The sequence below is a fragment of the Ursus arctos genome, unplaced genomic scaffold, assembly GCF_023065955.2.
Source record: "Ursus arctos isolate Adak ecotype North America unplaced genomic scaffold, UrsArc2.0 scaffold_32, whole genome shotgun sequence".
NCBI lineage: Eukaryota > Metazoa > Chordata > Mammalia > Carnivora > Ursidae > Ursus > Ursus arctos.
In genome coordinates, this window is record NW_026623008.1 from 16,057,654 (window position 1) to 16,073,121 (window position 15,468).

Genomic DNA, 15,468 nt, shown 5'->3' on the forward strand with positions numbered 1-15,468 from the left:
CACCATTGTTTCCATGACCCTATGCTGTTCTTCATGAACTGTAGGCAAAGCAGTCCCCTGGGAACTTCTAATAATGCAAAACCTCACGTAAACAGTCATGGAGAAACTGCAGCCACTGACCCATGACTGTGTATGAGTGTGTGTTGAAGGATGGCATGCTTTGTTTGTTATAGCTAAAACAGTCCTTCAGAAAGAAAGAATCCCTCCTATATTTTATAAACACATATTCCTTTTAAAATAAGAAATACAAAATTAAGAAATCCTAGTCTTTGTAATTGTGGTCCCAGGAATTCATATACGTGGTAGCCACACTTCTTGTGTTTTCTCCTAGTCCCGGTAGGATGCAGAACCTTGTAAAACGGAACAGGGAGGACGAATCGTGGCTGCAAACTTATTCTTATTGTTTGAGATGTTTGAACTTCAAGCCATTCACATTTACATACAGTATATCAGCAATAATACTGTTTTGCAAAAAAATCCATTAATTCGAGAATATTTTTAAGCACCTACTATGTGCCATGTACCATTCTAGGTATTTGTTGCTTGTTTGCCAATTCTGGCAACCCTGTATATTGGGGTCTCCTATTAAAGGAGAATGCAGAGATGGTGGAAATGAATGATTGGGGGGGGACAACAGCTGTGGTGTGGCTCTAGTGACTACAAAAGTGACTGGATGTCCGCTATAGTAAATCTGACTCTGAATGTGACAGTGACATGGGAGTATAATAGTGAAACTGACTAATTGGGCAGTAACAAGGACAGCTGTGTACCCAGTAGGGGCCGGCTAAATATTGGCTTGACTATGGAGCTCTGAAAGTAGCTGAATGACAATGACAGTGAAAACAACCGAAAGGGTGACAGCTGGGCACAGAGTCCAATTGCTACACTGTACGGAACTGTTTGAAGTTTGTGGTCATTGACAGTGGTCGCCTATCGGACAGTGACAGTAAACAATAATGAGCCCAATGACAGCAACAATGCAAGTGACAGTTCTGCCCAGCAGGTTGAATTTGTGATTAAAAACGGTGATGGAGTGGGAGTCAGTCTGACAATGACAGCTCTCAGAACGACCGAATATTGACATTGTGGATGTAACAGCTGTAACCACAGAGGGAACTCGGCATTGTACTGAAACTGCTGGATTTGGGCGGCATGGACTGGCAGTGACAGAAAAATTGGCTGCGCGTCAGTGACAGAGTGACAGTGTGAGGTTCAGTGGGTCAGCGCTGATGTGACTTAATTTGTGTGATACTGTCTGGATCTGACTTAATCTGTTGGGCTGCATGAGGGTGGCAACAGGAGCCCCAACGTGGAACGCTCACTGTGTAAGAAAGCGTGTGAAAGAGAAACTGAGCAAAAAAGCTATGATCGCCCCCCCTACACACACCCCCTAAATTCCTGAGCGGTAGGAGGGAGAGGAGGGATCAAGATATCTTCAAGACACTACGATTGGCTGACTCGAGCCTGTTAGCCTATCATGGCCGAGCAGTGCCAAGCCTGTCGACCAATGAGGATGCGTCTGGGGACGCGGCTCAGGTCACGTCTCCGCCTTGCACGTGAACATGTTTTGGAAAAATGTAGAGAAACCTTTGGGTCTACTTCTGTGCCATTCTTGAAATAAGATCTTGAGCCTAGCACTTCCCCAGCAAGAGTCCGTAGAACCCCACTAAAACTTTCAAAAGAGAGAGCGGGGAGGAGAGGGAGTGGTTAAGGGTCACAGGTCAGAGAACAAGCCCGCAACGCAGCTAGACCCTGCGTCTTAGCGTTGGTGGAGGGCGCGCGCGACGCAGGCCCCGCCCCGTGAGGCCCGCCCCCGGCACGTGACTGTGGCGCGCGGGGCAGGTCGGGCCGCCCCCTCTCCGCTTATACTCCTTACGCGCCGGCCTCAAAATGGCCGCCTTCTGGCGTATCTGGCGCTGTTGAATGGAGAAAGCTTTATTGTTCCCTTCGGGCAGGAGTGTTCGTGTCCTCTATGGCGCTGTCAATAAAGAACGGCAGTTTGAATCGGTGCTGAACAGGTAACCATAGAAACGGGGCTGGGACTCAGCGTGGAGACCCCTTTAGTAGCTGAGGCCCAAGAGGCGCCCCAAATGAGGGGCGCGCTGAGACCCTTCGGCGTGCGAACTCCGCGGGTTCTGCCAAGTCCCAGTCGCCTCCTCTCGCCCGGGACGCGGACCCCCTGGGGCAGCTCCCACCCCGAGCGCAGGCTCGGCTGTAAGTCTGCGGTGGGGAGAGGCCGCCGGGCACCGTCGGGGCGTACCCGGCTTGGCACCTGGCTTGGCCCCCGCCTGGGGCCTGCCCTCGCCCCTCACCGTCTGCTACTTGGCGCGATCTGAGGCCTCCTCGCTGCTGCTTCTCTAGCCTGTCCCCCCTCTTCTTCTGCCAAGTGCACCAGGCGTCGGCAAACTCCGGCCTTGGGCCAATCCTCACCCCACCCCGTTTTTGTCTGTTGGGAGCTAATAGTGGTTTTTACATCTTTAAATGGCCGGGGCTGGGGGCGGGGAGAAGACTTTCGTGTAATTTGTGAAATGTGTATGAAATCAAGTATCAGTGTCCACAAGTGAAGTTTTATTGGAGCACAGCCATGTTCATTGTTCTGTATCATCTGTGGCTCCTTTCTTGTAACAAGGGCTAAGTTGAGTAATTGCGACAGATAACGGCATAGCCCACAAAGCCGAAAATACTTAGGCCTGGTCCTTCGCAGAAGTGTGCCAACCCCGGCTCTAGACACAAGTAGACTGGTCAGTGTTGTCCAGCGGTTCTTCTGATCACTTCTCACGGAATGGCAAACTCCAATTAAAACTATCCCGTACACCTAAAGCTCTGGTCTTATTGATCTATTACTCAACGTGGGAATTGTTTCCCCTATTTTTGATAACAGAACCATCCATCTAATGCCTACAATAAGCCAGGTGCTTTATTTATGTTCATACCTGAGGTTTTTTTTGTTAACAATACTTCATCATAAGTAAGTTTCCGTGTTTCCACCTAAGAGAGGAAGCCCAAATTCTGAGGTTAAGCTTCCTAAGGGTGCAGATTATAGGTCTGGCAAATTGAGCTCACCCCTGGAAGCCCTCTACTTGGTAACCCACCTCATACCACTTCAACTTCTTTCAAGTCTCAACCTGGGTCTCCATGGTTCTGGCTTGAAATTGTATCCAAATCTGTATATGGTTTATGGACACATAATTACAACCTCAAAATGAAGTTTTTCTTTACTTAGCTAAATCGTCAAACTTCTGCCACACCCTACTTTCTGATTTTAGATGCCTTTCTTCTATGGCAGTAGTTCCAGAACCTAGCAATTCTAGTTTAACTAACAAATGATTTCAGAACACCCCATGCCTGCCTGCATGCTTTCATGAATCATTCAGTATTTGTTGAGCACCTACTATGTACTAGGGATGTTCAAATCCCCGGAAATACAGTGGTGAACAAGGTTAACGTGATCTTAGCCTTTCACAGAGTTTAAATTCAGTAGGGTCTCGGACAGAGGGTATACAAGTAAGCAAAGGTAATTTCAGATGCTGTTTATAGCATCATAATAAAATTAGTAGTTAATATTTATTAAATGATTTCTGCATGTTAATGCACTATGTGCTTTTTTTACGTGGATTATCATTCAGTCTTCTCACCAATACTATGGCAAAGGTAGTATTAATATTTCCATTTTAAAGTTTTTTTTTTTATTTTAAGATATTTTATTTATTCGACAGAGATAGAGACAGCCAGTGAGAGAGGGAACACAAGCAGGGGGAGTGGGAGAGGAAGAAGCAGGCTCATAGCAGAGGAGCCTGATGTGGGGCTCGATCCCATAATGCCGGGATCACGCCCTGAGCCGAAGGCAGACGCTTAACTGCTGTGCCACCCAGGCACCCCAATATTTCCATTTTAAAGATGAGGACACTGAGACTCAGAGAAGAGAGATGTCTGAGGTTACATAGCGAATGTTCAAGGGAGCTGAGATCTGAACCTTAGCTGATCACACCACCCTATATTATCCCATGTGTTTATTATCTTTTCCACCAACTTGGGATGCCCTCAAGGGCAGGAGCGCACCTCACCTGTTTTTGTATCAGCTCCTAGCCCGTGCCCACGGCTTGTAGTCAGGTAAGTTTTAAATAAATTCAGGCCATTGGTTGAGCAAATATTTGAGTGCTTGCTATGTACCAGACACCACTGTGCTAGGCCTTATGATTACCATGAGCAGGAGGGACCTAACACCTTATGTCTAAGACAAATAGTGACATCTGTGATGAAGGCAGTCAAACAGCGCTATGCTGGGAGACCCCTCTTACCGGGATGGCCCAGCAAGCCTCTGGTGAAAGGGAGTTTAAGCTGAAACTCTCTAAGTGACAAGGATCCAGTCCAGCAAGAAGGGAGAGGGGAGACAGGAGTCCTTCCTGGGAAGGAAGAACTTTTTAATAGGCTCAGAGATTGTGAGGTGGCAAGAATTTGGGGTGTTGGAGGAGTGGAAGAAGTGAGTAGTGGTACTGTGATTCAGTCCTGTGCTCCGAGGCTCTGGCCCTGAAGCCAGCTTTACTGCTGAGAGAGCGGCCCGCCCATGGGCCAGTTACAGATTAATATGTGAAAGGCGGATGATGGTACCTCCTCAAAGGTTGTTTTGTGGATTATTAAGAGAAAATGCAATAACCTGTTGGGTGTTTTCTTTTTGTTGTTGTTACATGTGTTGCTGAATTCCAGTTAGAGAAAACTAACCAAAGTTGGCCCCAAATGGAAGTTTATTTGAAGTGCTAAATAATAACAAAAATCTAGGATTATGTTACCAACAGAACTGAGGGTACGTGTGTATGTTTCTATCTTTGATGGGGTGCGGGGACAGGAACAGATCTTATTTTTTCTTAATGTTTCTGTAGAGAGAGGAACTCTTCCAAATGGCTTTTAATTTTTTTTTTCAATCAAATTATACAACTGTCTATTCAGAGCACTTTTCATTATTTTAACGTGTTCCTCCATTGAAGGCATGTGCATTTTCTTAAGCCAGTCTAAGAAGATGATAGGTTTCTTCTAGTTGGCAGTCATTTCAAAGTTTGTTTGCAGATGATTTTGGGTTTCCTCTGAAAGTTTTCAAAATAATGTTGCATACTTTATGCAAGGCATTGGATGCTTTAAAGCAAGTAGCAGACTTTTGGTAAAAAAAAAAAAAAGGTGTGTGGGTTCATGAATGTGAAAAATTGCAGAGGCAGTAAGAGACCAAGCAAACTGTATAGGAAGATGAGCATTGTCAAGTTTTGCTTTAAACTGTGTCTAGTAACCGGATTGCACATGTCCTTAGAAGATGTAGTCCAGCCCAGCAAATGGAGCAAGGAACTGGACAGAGAATGGCATGTTCATGCAATGTTAACAATAAGCCCTGCATTAAATTGCTATTTTAGGTTTGGGTGGGACCTTCACATTTCAAATATTCCAGCTTTACTCTGTGATTTGGGTCTGTTGGGTTCCGGTGAAGAGAAGGTGGTAACACTAGTTTTGAAGGATAATATAAAGCTGCAGGAGGAGCGAGGGCATACCAATTTGTTTTTTAATCTATTTTATTTCAGTTCAAAGCATCATTGCAGACAGGCACTGCAGGAAAACAAGCCACACTTTGGCAATACTCAACTGCTTTTGGAGATTGAAGAAGACTGAGTATAACCAAAGTGTGGCTTGTTTTCTTGGGCTGTCTGCAAAGAAGCTTTGAACTGAAATAAAATAGATTGAAAAACAAATTGGTATGCCCTGTTGCCTCATACTGAGTATTTATGTTACCCTTCTGGAGTACTGCCTGTACCAGCACCCCAGAGGAAGGCAGTGACCCCTCAGCCGCTTTCAGCTCTTCAAGAAAGTGAGCTCTTTGATTTTCACAAGGAAATTGAATTGGAATTTATGGTTTTCCGGATCTTCAGTAGGCTGCCTTCTAAAGCCATCATCCCAATAATGCGAAGAAAGCAAGCTGGAGCCATGTAGAGGAAAGAATTAAATATTAAGGGCATTTAAATTCAGAGATGAGATTGTCACTTTCTTTAAGTCATGGAGGGGGTTCGGTGTGTGATTTGCAGAGACCATTGCAGTTTGGAAGCTTCTGAAGCCCTCAGGGGAAAGAAGGGTAAGGAATGAACATTAGCTTTCCTTATATTTCCCCAATGTTGTTATTTAACCCCAAATCCTCAAATTCATGACACCAAACATTTCATTTCCTTAAATGAAGTAAATACATTATAGCTGATCCCAGGTTGTTAATCTGGGGTAAATTGTTGAGTTGCAGGGGACCCACAAATCCTTCGAATTTGCCTGCAAATTTGTCTCAATGTCATTTTTTCTGGGGAGTGAGCCCATCTCTCTAATTAGGTCTCGGAGGGATCCTTGACCCTCAAGGTGCAGAGCCAACAATGAAATGTCACATGTAATACCACTGGCCCAAAGTAGTGTTGAGAATCCCCCTGAAACCAGTTACTTCTTACTGCTGTGTGGTCTTGACTGCAGTTTTGAAAGTATCTTTCCGGGCCTTGTTTCCTGTCAAAAGTGGCCAAGCATGGTTGAGAGTGATCATGTCTGGTAGAGGTACTTACCCAATGAGCTACTTCAGAAATGCCTCAGAGCTCATTGTCATGATGTTACAGGAGACTGCCACACTGGTGATGTGTTGTCTTGGCAACCTTGGTAGCAGTTGCCGTATTTGTTTCTTCTGACAGGTGAAAGGAAGAGTGGTAGCAGCCTAGCACTTTGGCTCTAGGCATCAACTTCGTGTAGATGGACTTGGTGCCTCAGGGCCATAGGAAAGTAGGGGTAGGAGGGAGGGAGGAGGAGGAGACGGATGGATTCAAGGAGGCAGAGACAGGAGTGAAGGAGGAGGGATGTTGCCCCTGCTTTGTCCTGGCATCCCTCTGTGTCTGTGAAGGGAAGCAGCTCTTTCTGAAACCAAACTTACCTCACTTACCTAATACTAGGACCTCTGAAAAAGTCCACTCAGAGATGCAATTTCTGGTTTATTAGTACTCAAATGGAAAGAAAAGGAAGGAACTATCTTTAAGTCTATCTTGGGACGTTTTGCAACATGGGACCTCGGTAGAAAACTGCTGTGGGCCATGGTGTGTTTGGCCCGTACAGTGTTTATCAGTGAGTTGTTTACATTTACAGAGAGAGATTTTACATCTGTCTGACCCCTGCAGGTATTCGCACGAGTGACCTCTGCTATTAGCAGACAGTCTATTCTGGGACCCTCAACGTTTGATCAAGTAAATTTTTATGAAGGAAAGGGAGGGCCCAAGAAGGGTGAGGGAGATTAGAAACAAAGGATTACTAGCTTTTGAGGCTCTAAATATTGGTTACTTGAAATTTATTAAAATATAAAAACAAAGTGAACAGTGCGTGGTTCTATTTCTGATTTTGAGAAAATATTGCAAGAGGTCATCTAATCTGCTAGTTTCATCTGTTTCTCAGCTTTCTAAGACTACCCCCTGACTGTTGGGTCTTTGTCCTTGACTCCTTTAGCTCCCTGTCCCCACTGGCTCTGAAGGATGATGTCAGGGGCTCTGGCAGCAGTGAACTTGCCATTTTTCTTCCATCTGGTATTTATCTTCAGTTCCTAGTCTCAGTGGATGGCACCACAGAGTTGCAAAAAGCAGAAAGTCCCCCCATGTTCTTCCCCTTCTGTCAACCCCCCACCCTCCTTCCACTCCCTACCCGCAAATAGCACACATTTATTTAGGCTACAAGCCTATTGATGTCCCCTTTCTCTTTTGGTTAAAGCTACTATAATCTCTCGTCCTGAATTACTACAACAGCCTCGGAGCTGGCCAGCTGGCTTCTTCCTTTGTTCCTTTCTAATCTATTTTGTACACTGTTGCCAGTGATCTTTATAAAGCACAGATCACATGTGACTGTTTCCCCCTTGCTTAAAACTCTCAAATGGCTTGCCTGCCCTCAGGATAATGCAGTTCCTTGGCTTGGCCTCTGCTGCCCTCAAGCTCTGGGTAAGCCTGTGTCAAGCCTCATCTTATTCTCTCTCCTCCCCTCTCACCCTTCTACTTGAGTACCAGTCCGTCATGCTCAATGGGCCACAGAACTTCATCCTTCCCAGGACAAGTGGGCTGCATTCTGGGGCTTTGGATTTTCCCAGCCATGCTACTAACCAGCAGTGCCACTGTCTGCATTGACCATTAGATCACCGAATGTTGTTTGAGTTTTTTTTATGTGGTTCCTTTGTCCCGAAACTGTGCTGCCTCAAATGTGTAGTCAGATACTGTCCTCAGGTCAGTTGATGTATTTATTTTTCTCTGGTGCTTATGCCACCAACTTGATAAGCTTTATCAACAGGCTCACTTGTTTAAACTTTAAGATTTGCTTTTAGGGGTGCCAGGGTAGTGCAGTCGTTAAGCGTCTGCCTTCGGCTCAGGGCGTGATCCTGGCGTTATGGGATCGAGCCCCACATCAGGCTCCTCCTCTGGAAGCCTGCTTCTTCCTCTCTCACTCCCCCTGCTTGTGTTCCCTATCTGGCTGGCTGTCTCTCTGTCAAATAAATAAATAAAATCTTAAAAAAAAAAAAAAAGAATTGCTTTTAAAAATCGAATTTTGTTTTTTAACTATGTAAACCATTTACGTGGTTCCACAATCAAACCTACATAACAAGGTGCACTCACAGAAGTTTTTATTCCATACCTGATCCTCCTTCTCTGTTTCTCTTGAGTCTTCTTATCAAAGTTTTGGGGGTTTTGCCCATCTGTTAGGCAAGAAATAATTTCAGTATAGTTTAAATTTGTTTTCTCCTTTAAAATGAGATACAGGATATCTGCCCAATGTCTGTGGTTTAAGTTGCAAAAATATTTTTTCCAATTTGTCATATGCCTAACTTTGCATATGTTGTTATATTGCTGTACAAACGTTTTACATCTTTATATATTGTATTTATGGGTCTTGCAGTGTTTTGCTTTAGATTTTGAGTCACAGTTAGGAAGTTTGCCCTGCTCTTAATTTATGGGGAATTCATTAATGTTTTCTTCCAGTATATGTATGGTTTTGCTTTTTATTTTTTAAACATCTAAGGTTCTTATCCTTTTGAAATTTATCTTGACGAAGGATCCAATTTTATCTTTTCCCCAATAGCCAACCAGGTGTTCCAACGCTGCTTATGAAAAGTTCTTATTAGGGCACCTCAGTGGCTCACTCAGTTAAGTGTCCGACTCTTGATTTCAACTGAGGTCATGATCTTGGGGTCATGGGGTAGGGCTCCACGCTGGGCGTGAAGCCTGCTTAAGACTTTTTTTCTCCCTCCCCCCCCAACCCTGCCCCGGCTCTATCCTCTCTCTCTCTAAAAAAAAGAAAAGAAAAGAAAGAAAGAAAGAAAAGAAAGTTCTTATTTTTTGTCTATTGATTTGAGATGCTCTTTTAATTGGATACTAAACTGTTGTATACATTTTGGTTTCTTACTATTTTGTTCCATTGGTTTGATCGTCAATTCATATGCTGTTACGAAACCATATGAATTTTAGAGGCTTTATATTTTTTTTTAACATCTGGAAGGGCCAATTTGTTCATATTGCTCTTTTTTAGTGTTTTCCTGGCTGCTTTTGCTTGTTTATTCTGCCATATAAACTTTATAATCAATTTGTCTAGTTTCAGGCAGCAACAAATGGATGGTATTTCTATTGAGATTATGTTCAATTTATTAATTAGCTTAGAGAGAACTGACATCTTTATGATGTTGAGTCTTATCCAAGATTGTGGCCCGTCTTTCCATTTGCTAAGGCTACTTTTGTGATCTTTCAGGAGTGTTTTATGTTTTTTCCTATAAATTTTGTATGCTCTTGTTAAGTTTATTAGATTTTCAGTCTTAACTTAAAAAAAAATAATTCCTCTTAGAATCCCTCCAGAACTTCTCAGAGGCATGTACACACCCGCATACTCAAAACTTCTTGTATGTCATTTCAGATGGTTCATAGATGTTCCCTCCAGCCCATCCTATTAATATTATCCCCTCAAAACCCCTTCTCTTGTCTGTCCTCCTCCATTCTCACTACATAGCTCTGTGTCCTACATACAGTAGGCAGTCTGTGCATATTTGTTGAATGGATGAATAAAGCAGGAAGGGGAAGATGAAAGTAGATGAAAGAGTGAGCCTATAAGACCCATATATGGAAAGATTGTCCTCGTACAGACATCCAGATATTCCTAAGCGTACAGTCTGCAGCTATTAATTCACTGGCTTGTAGAATGTTCTCCTTGCCCTCATCCCAGAACTTTAAAAAAATAGCATGTTGATAATGATAGTTATCATTTATTGAATACTACAAAGTGCCAGGCGCGGGCTAGGTATTTTCCGTAATTATTTCTTGTAATCCTTATAGCAACTAAGCAATAGGTATTAGTGTCTCCATTAAAATAGGGACATTTCAAACACGCAAAAGCATGGATAGCAGTATGAGCTATATGCATGTCCCCTCCCTTTTACAGTTGAGGAAACAGGTTTTGAAAAATTAAGTAACTCAGGGTTACAAAGTCAAAGTCAGGTTTATAACCCAACTCTTTTTAGCTCCTTAAGATTATTTTTCAGATTTTAAACTCCCAACTGGGCAGGGAAAAGCAGAAGCAAGGGAGACAGTCAAGAGCCACTCTAAACTCCATTCTAACTCCAGCTCATAGTATTACCTTCGTCTTCTCTTCTAATTCATGTCACAAAGATTTCCCTCACTTCTGTTTGCAAAAAGGAAGCCCTCCTATCACCCCCTCCCTCCTGCTTCCCTTATGTTCTGCTCTCACTTGCCTTCTCTTGGCCTAGTTTTATTAACGTAGTCCAGAACTAGTTGATTTCTAAGGCCTGCCAGTGTTTTGAGTACCCGGCTCCCAGCATGATAGTGGGAACATAGTAGGAACTTACAAATTTAAATAACAGTAAAATGTGCTGCTCGTATTCATTTAGCCCATAGGTTTAGTGTGGTGCTGTAACTCGTGACTGATGCTCCGAAGCCCTGGCAGTCGTTAGCTCTGACCGCCCTCGATACCGGCTGCGCGTATAGCTGGCACTCTGCTGTCAGCTGCCCTCAGTTCTAGGCAGGTTCAAACCTTTCTAAGGTCAGACTCCAAGACAGCAGAATAATTGGCCCCTAGAGTTCTGGATTTTTTTCTCAGGTAGTGAAGTGTTGAGGATGAAATTTTCCATGTCTTCCTTTGAACAGTTTTGAGCAAATACTACGGAATCCCACAGGCTCTTTCCCAAAGTTAGAAGCAATAGAGAAGTTATCCTCATTTGTATTTGTTGTTGTTGTTAGCTCCTCAAGTTAACGCTTTTGTCATACTCCCTGGTGATAGACAAGAGAAAGCTAGAGATGAAAATAATTCCTGCTTCTTCAAAGACAAAAGCTTTCAGCGCTCGGAGGAGGGGAGAACGGAGTTCATCTGCGAAGTGTGCACAGAGGCCTAGCAAAGGGTGGGTGATCTGCATGGTGTCCTAGGGCAGTAATGTGGGCGGTGGGAGCTCCCTAGTCTTCAGTGCTTCTGATACGCAACTACTGAGGTATAAGAAGAGTAGAGTTCCAAGCTGAAAGTGATCTGTTCTTACGTGTGCCATGAGTTTTTTGAGAGCAGGATTATGCTGAATTTCTTCTTTATGTAAGGACAGCTTTAGTTAAGGGTGTTCGGCTGGGCTCAGTAAAGATCTGCTGGATGGACAGGCACACGCTGTCCCCTGACTAAGGAAATGGGGCCTTAGAGCCCCGCTAGGGCTGCATGGGCTCCACCTCGCCCAGCAGCACCATCACCTGCTTCGTGGCGCTGGACAAGTTGGGGGGCCCTGACAAGTGTGTGTGGCGCCTCATATAGCACAGAATAAGTAGCCTCTAAATTAATGGCATCTCCTCTTACTTTAAAAACACTTCATATATGTACACTATCAGTGATGAGCCCTGGCTAATGTACAGAATGATTGAATCTCTATATTGTACACCTGAAACGAATATAACACTGTATGTTAACTCTACTGGAATTAAAAACAACAGCAGGGGCGCCTGGGGGGCGCAGTCGTTAAGCGTCTGCCTTCGGCTCAGGGCGTGATCACGGCATTGCGGGATCGAGCCCCACATCAGGCTCCTCCGCTATGAGCCTGCTTCTTCCTCTCCCACTCCCCCTGCTGTGCTCCCTCTCTCGCTGGCTGTCTCTATCTCTGTCTAATAAATAAATAAATCTTTAAAATAAATAAATAAATAAAAACAAACAACAGCAACAACAAAAGCCCCCAGTTTCTTTACCACGTATCTCTGCACTGCCTCTGAACAGAGAAGTTACCAAAAAAGTAGGAGAAAGACTGAGGGATCAAGAGCTTCACTGCTTTTTCCGTTCCCACGCTTGGGCAGTATCCAGCGGTGAGGGTTCGGGCTCTGGAGTCAGACGGCGTGGGTTCATCTACGGACTCTGGCACTCACTAGCTTTGTGATTTGGGGCAAGCCGTTTCCTTTTGATAGGACTCTACTTTCTCAGTTGAAAGTGGAATTAATAATAGTAACTACCTCACAGGTTTTGCAAAAATTATGTAAGGCTACCATGCAAAGTGCTTGGCATAGTGCCTGGGATATAATAAACCCTTGCAAATGTTAGCTCCTATTGTTAGATCCCTACCTTAACCCTTCCAAACTGTGTCTTTTTCCCTTTCCAAAATGTGTTCTTCATTGCTTTCCACTTAGACTATGTTCCAAAAACATGGGTAACTGACCTGGAAGATCTTAAGACACTTGTCAACACCTCCGTTTCCTCATCTACAATATGTCGGAATTGGACCAGGTGATTTCAAAAGTTCCTGTATCTCCGGCTAATTTTCAATGAGTTTAAGACTTCGAATTCTCTCAGATTATAGCCCAGCGCTCTTGTTATGAGAGGCCTACCCACCCCATTTTCTCTCCCTTTTCTAGCTGACCCCCATCTCAGACCAGCTGTTTGAAACTAGCAGTGTGGTTGTCTATAAAGTCTGTTCTTTAAAAAAAAAAAAAAAAAAAAAAAAAAAGCAGTATTTGACATATAGAAGATACATATGTAACTTATATAAGTGATGAGGCAGAGGGATTTTTAAAAAGTACATATCCAACCTAAGACCTATAAAATCAGATATTTTGGCAGGTGGATTTTTATGCTTCCTTTGACATTTAATGAATCTTTACAATGTTACAGGCAATGTCCTTTACACGTATTGACTCATATACATGCAGTGACTTATTACTGCTTATAGCCACCCCACTAGTAAGCACTAATAGCCCCATTTTACATATGAGGAAGGTGACGCCTAGAGAGTTAGGCCACTTGCCTAAAGTCACACAGCCCATTGAGAGGGACAGTGCTGTGATTCGCCCCTGGGCGGGCGGGCTGGCTTTAGAGCCTCCGACCCTGATCGTTAGGCACCTGGTCTCTTGAGTCACCAGGCCTGGTTTGGTACTGTGTAGTTGCCTAAGTTCTCTAATTTTTATATTAAATGGGTATCTTTGAATTTGGACTTTGGTGCGGTGTTACTATGTGTCCAGATTGATGATTCGCTGCTGAGGAAAAGCGTATTCTCATAATCAAGTTGGTGAAACCTCAGAACTTATCCACATCTTCAGGTCACTGCAAGATGACTGTAAGTACCAGTGACAAAGCCAAGAGTCTTTTTTTTTTTAACTCCTAAGAGGCTGGCTGTAGAAGCACTGGCGCGGTGATTGCTTGTTGAGACTCTCGACCGTGGGATGGAAGAGTCGCCGTGGGCGGAACGCAGTCGCAGCCCCCAGGCACTCGGTAGATGACCGTGTTGCTCCACAGACTGCCGTTTGGCCTGTGGAGAGGCATCGTGGGCGAACGACTGGATCAGAGCAGCACGGCCAGAAAGGCAGGCAGAAGACAGATAAGCCTCTCAAAGCCTTCTTCCATTAGAATCGTCCTGAAAAATCACTTGTTTCTGGGAGTTAGAAGGTACGAGGACACAAGCAGTTGGTCACACGGAACGTTTCGATGTTTTGTCGCATTGTGTGTTATAGCCTGCCTCAAAAGGAGAGTTTCCTTAGAAATGGAGAGAATCTGGAAAAAGAAATTAGTTTAATGCAGTGGTTATTATAGGCTTATCAAGAATCAGATGCTGCCAGTTTTGAGATGTGGAAAACAGCCTTTCCAGCGGTCTTTAGTCCATTCTGTCTCTGCCTCCTTGAGAAGTTGGTGGGGGGGTGGTGATGATAGTGGTTAGCAGCTCATGCATTTATTGAGCACTTACTATGTCCTCCGTGCATGGTGCCGGCGCTTTAGGTGTATTATTAACTCATTGAATCTTCTAACCACCCAGAGAGAAGTAGTATTACCTCTATTTTGTAGATGAGAAACCTCAGATCACACACTTTGTGATTGGACATTCAAGCTTCTCACCAGGTAGTCGGGTTCCAGCTCTGTCCTTGAAGCGCTAAGCCCCACTGCCGCTCAGGACAGCCGTGGGCCCTCTGCCCCACAAAGTGTGCAGTTGGACAACATTGCGTGTCATTTAGAGAACACATGGGCTCTTCTTCCTTTTCCCAGTCTGTGGACTCAGGTTTAAACCCCACGCTAGACTTGCGTAAATTCCCTGCAGGCAGAGATTATATCTTATTTCATTTGCTTGGTACATAGTAGGAACCAAATAAATGTTTAATGAATGAATAGGTTGTTGTAAATGACGCTGGCTTTGAAGCCAGCCAGGCCTACCTGGGTTTCTATTTTTAAATTCCCTTGTTATAACAATAATACATGTTTACTATAAAAAATTCTGAAATGTATGAGGAAGAAAATAAATCCCCCATCATGACACTACCTAGGAACTCACTGTTAGCATTTTGATGTATTTTCTGTCTTTTTAAATGTTAATGTGTATATGTATGTACATATATTTTTAAACCAAATTGGAATTATATATACAATTACATGTTGGGGTTTTTCTTTTCCTTTTAGTATATGGAGAGCATTTCCTCATGTTATTAAAAATCTTCAAGAGCCTAATTAAAAAAATTTATTTAGATATAATTCACATACCATACAATTTACTGTTTTAAAGTGTACAACTTAAAAGTCTGTGTAACCATCACCACTTTCTAATTCTAGAACATTTTCGTCACTCCAAAAAAAACCCCATACGTATTAGCATTCACTCCCCAACTCCCTCTCCTCCCAACCCCTGGCAACCACTAATCCACGTCCTGTCTGTGTGGATTTGCCTGTTCTAGACAGTTCATATAATGAATCCTCCAGTTTGTGGCCTTTTGTGACTGGCTTCTTTCACAGAGCATAGTGTTTCTAAGTTTCACCCCTGTTGTACATTTTCTGTATTCCGTTCCTTTGTATGGCTGAATAGTATTCCATTGTATGGATATACAACATTTTGTTTGTTCATTTATCAGTTGGTGGACATTTTGGGTTGTTTCCAGGTTTTGGCTGTTACATGTAATGCTCCCGTGAGCATCAGTGTACAGGTTTTTGTGTGGATATATGTTTTTTTTT

General features: G+C 43.6%; 1 protein-coding gene across 10 annotated transcripts in view; it reads left to right on the top strand.

Moving 5' to 3' along the window:
* The first annotated feature begins 1,856 nt into the window (after window positions 1-1,856).
* Window positions 1,857-15,468, top strand: part of ZBTB40 (zinc finger and BTB domain containing 40) — a 75,266-nt gene continuing 61,654 nt past the window's right edge. For 5 of the 10 annotated variants that reach the window (XM_026517104.4, XM_044390618.3, XM_057305153.1 and 2 more), the window contains exon 1: window positions 1,857-2,018. Coding sequence is in view for 2 of the 10 variants with exons in the window: in XM_044390616.3 (XP_044246551.2) it covers window positions 7,932-7,973 (42 nt within the window). In the remaining 8 variants the exon portion in view is untranslated. The other 5 variants (XM_048221716.2, XM_048221717.2, XM_044390616.3 and 2 more) reach the window with 3 other exon arrangements.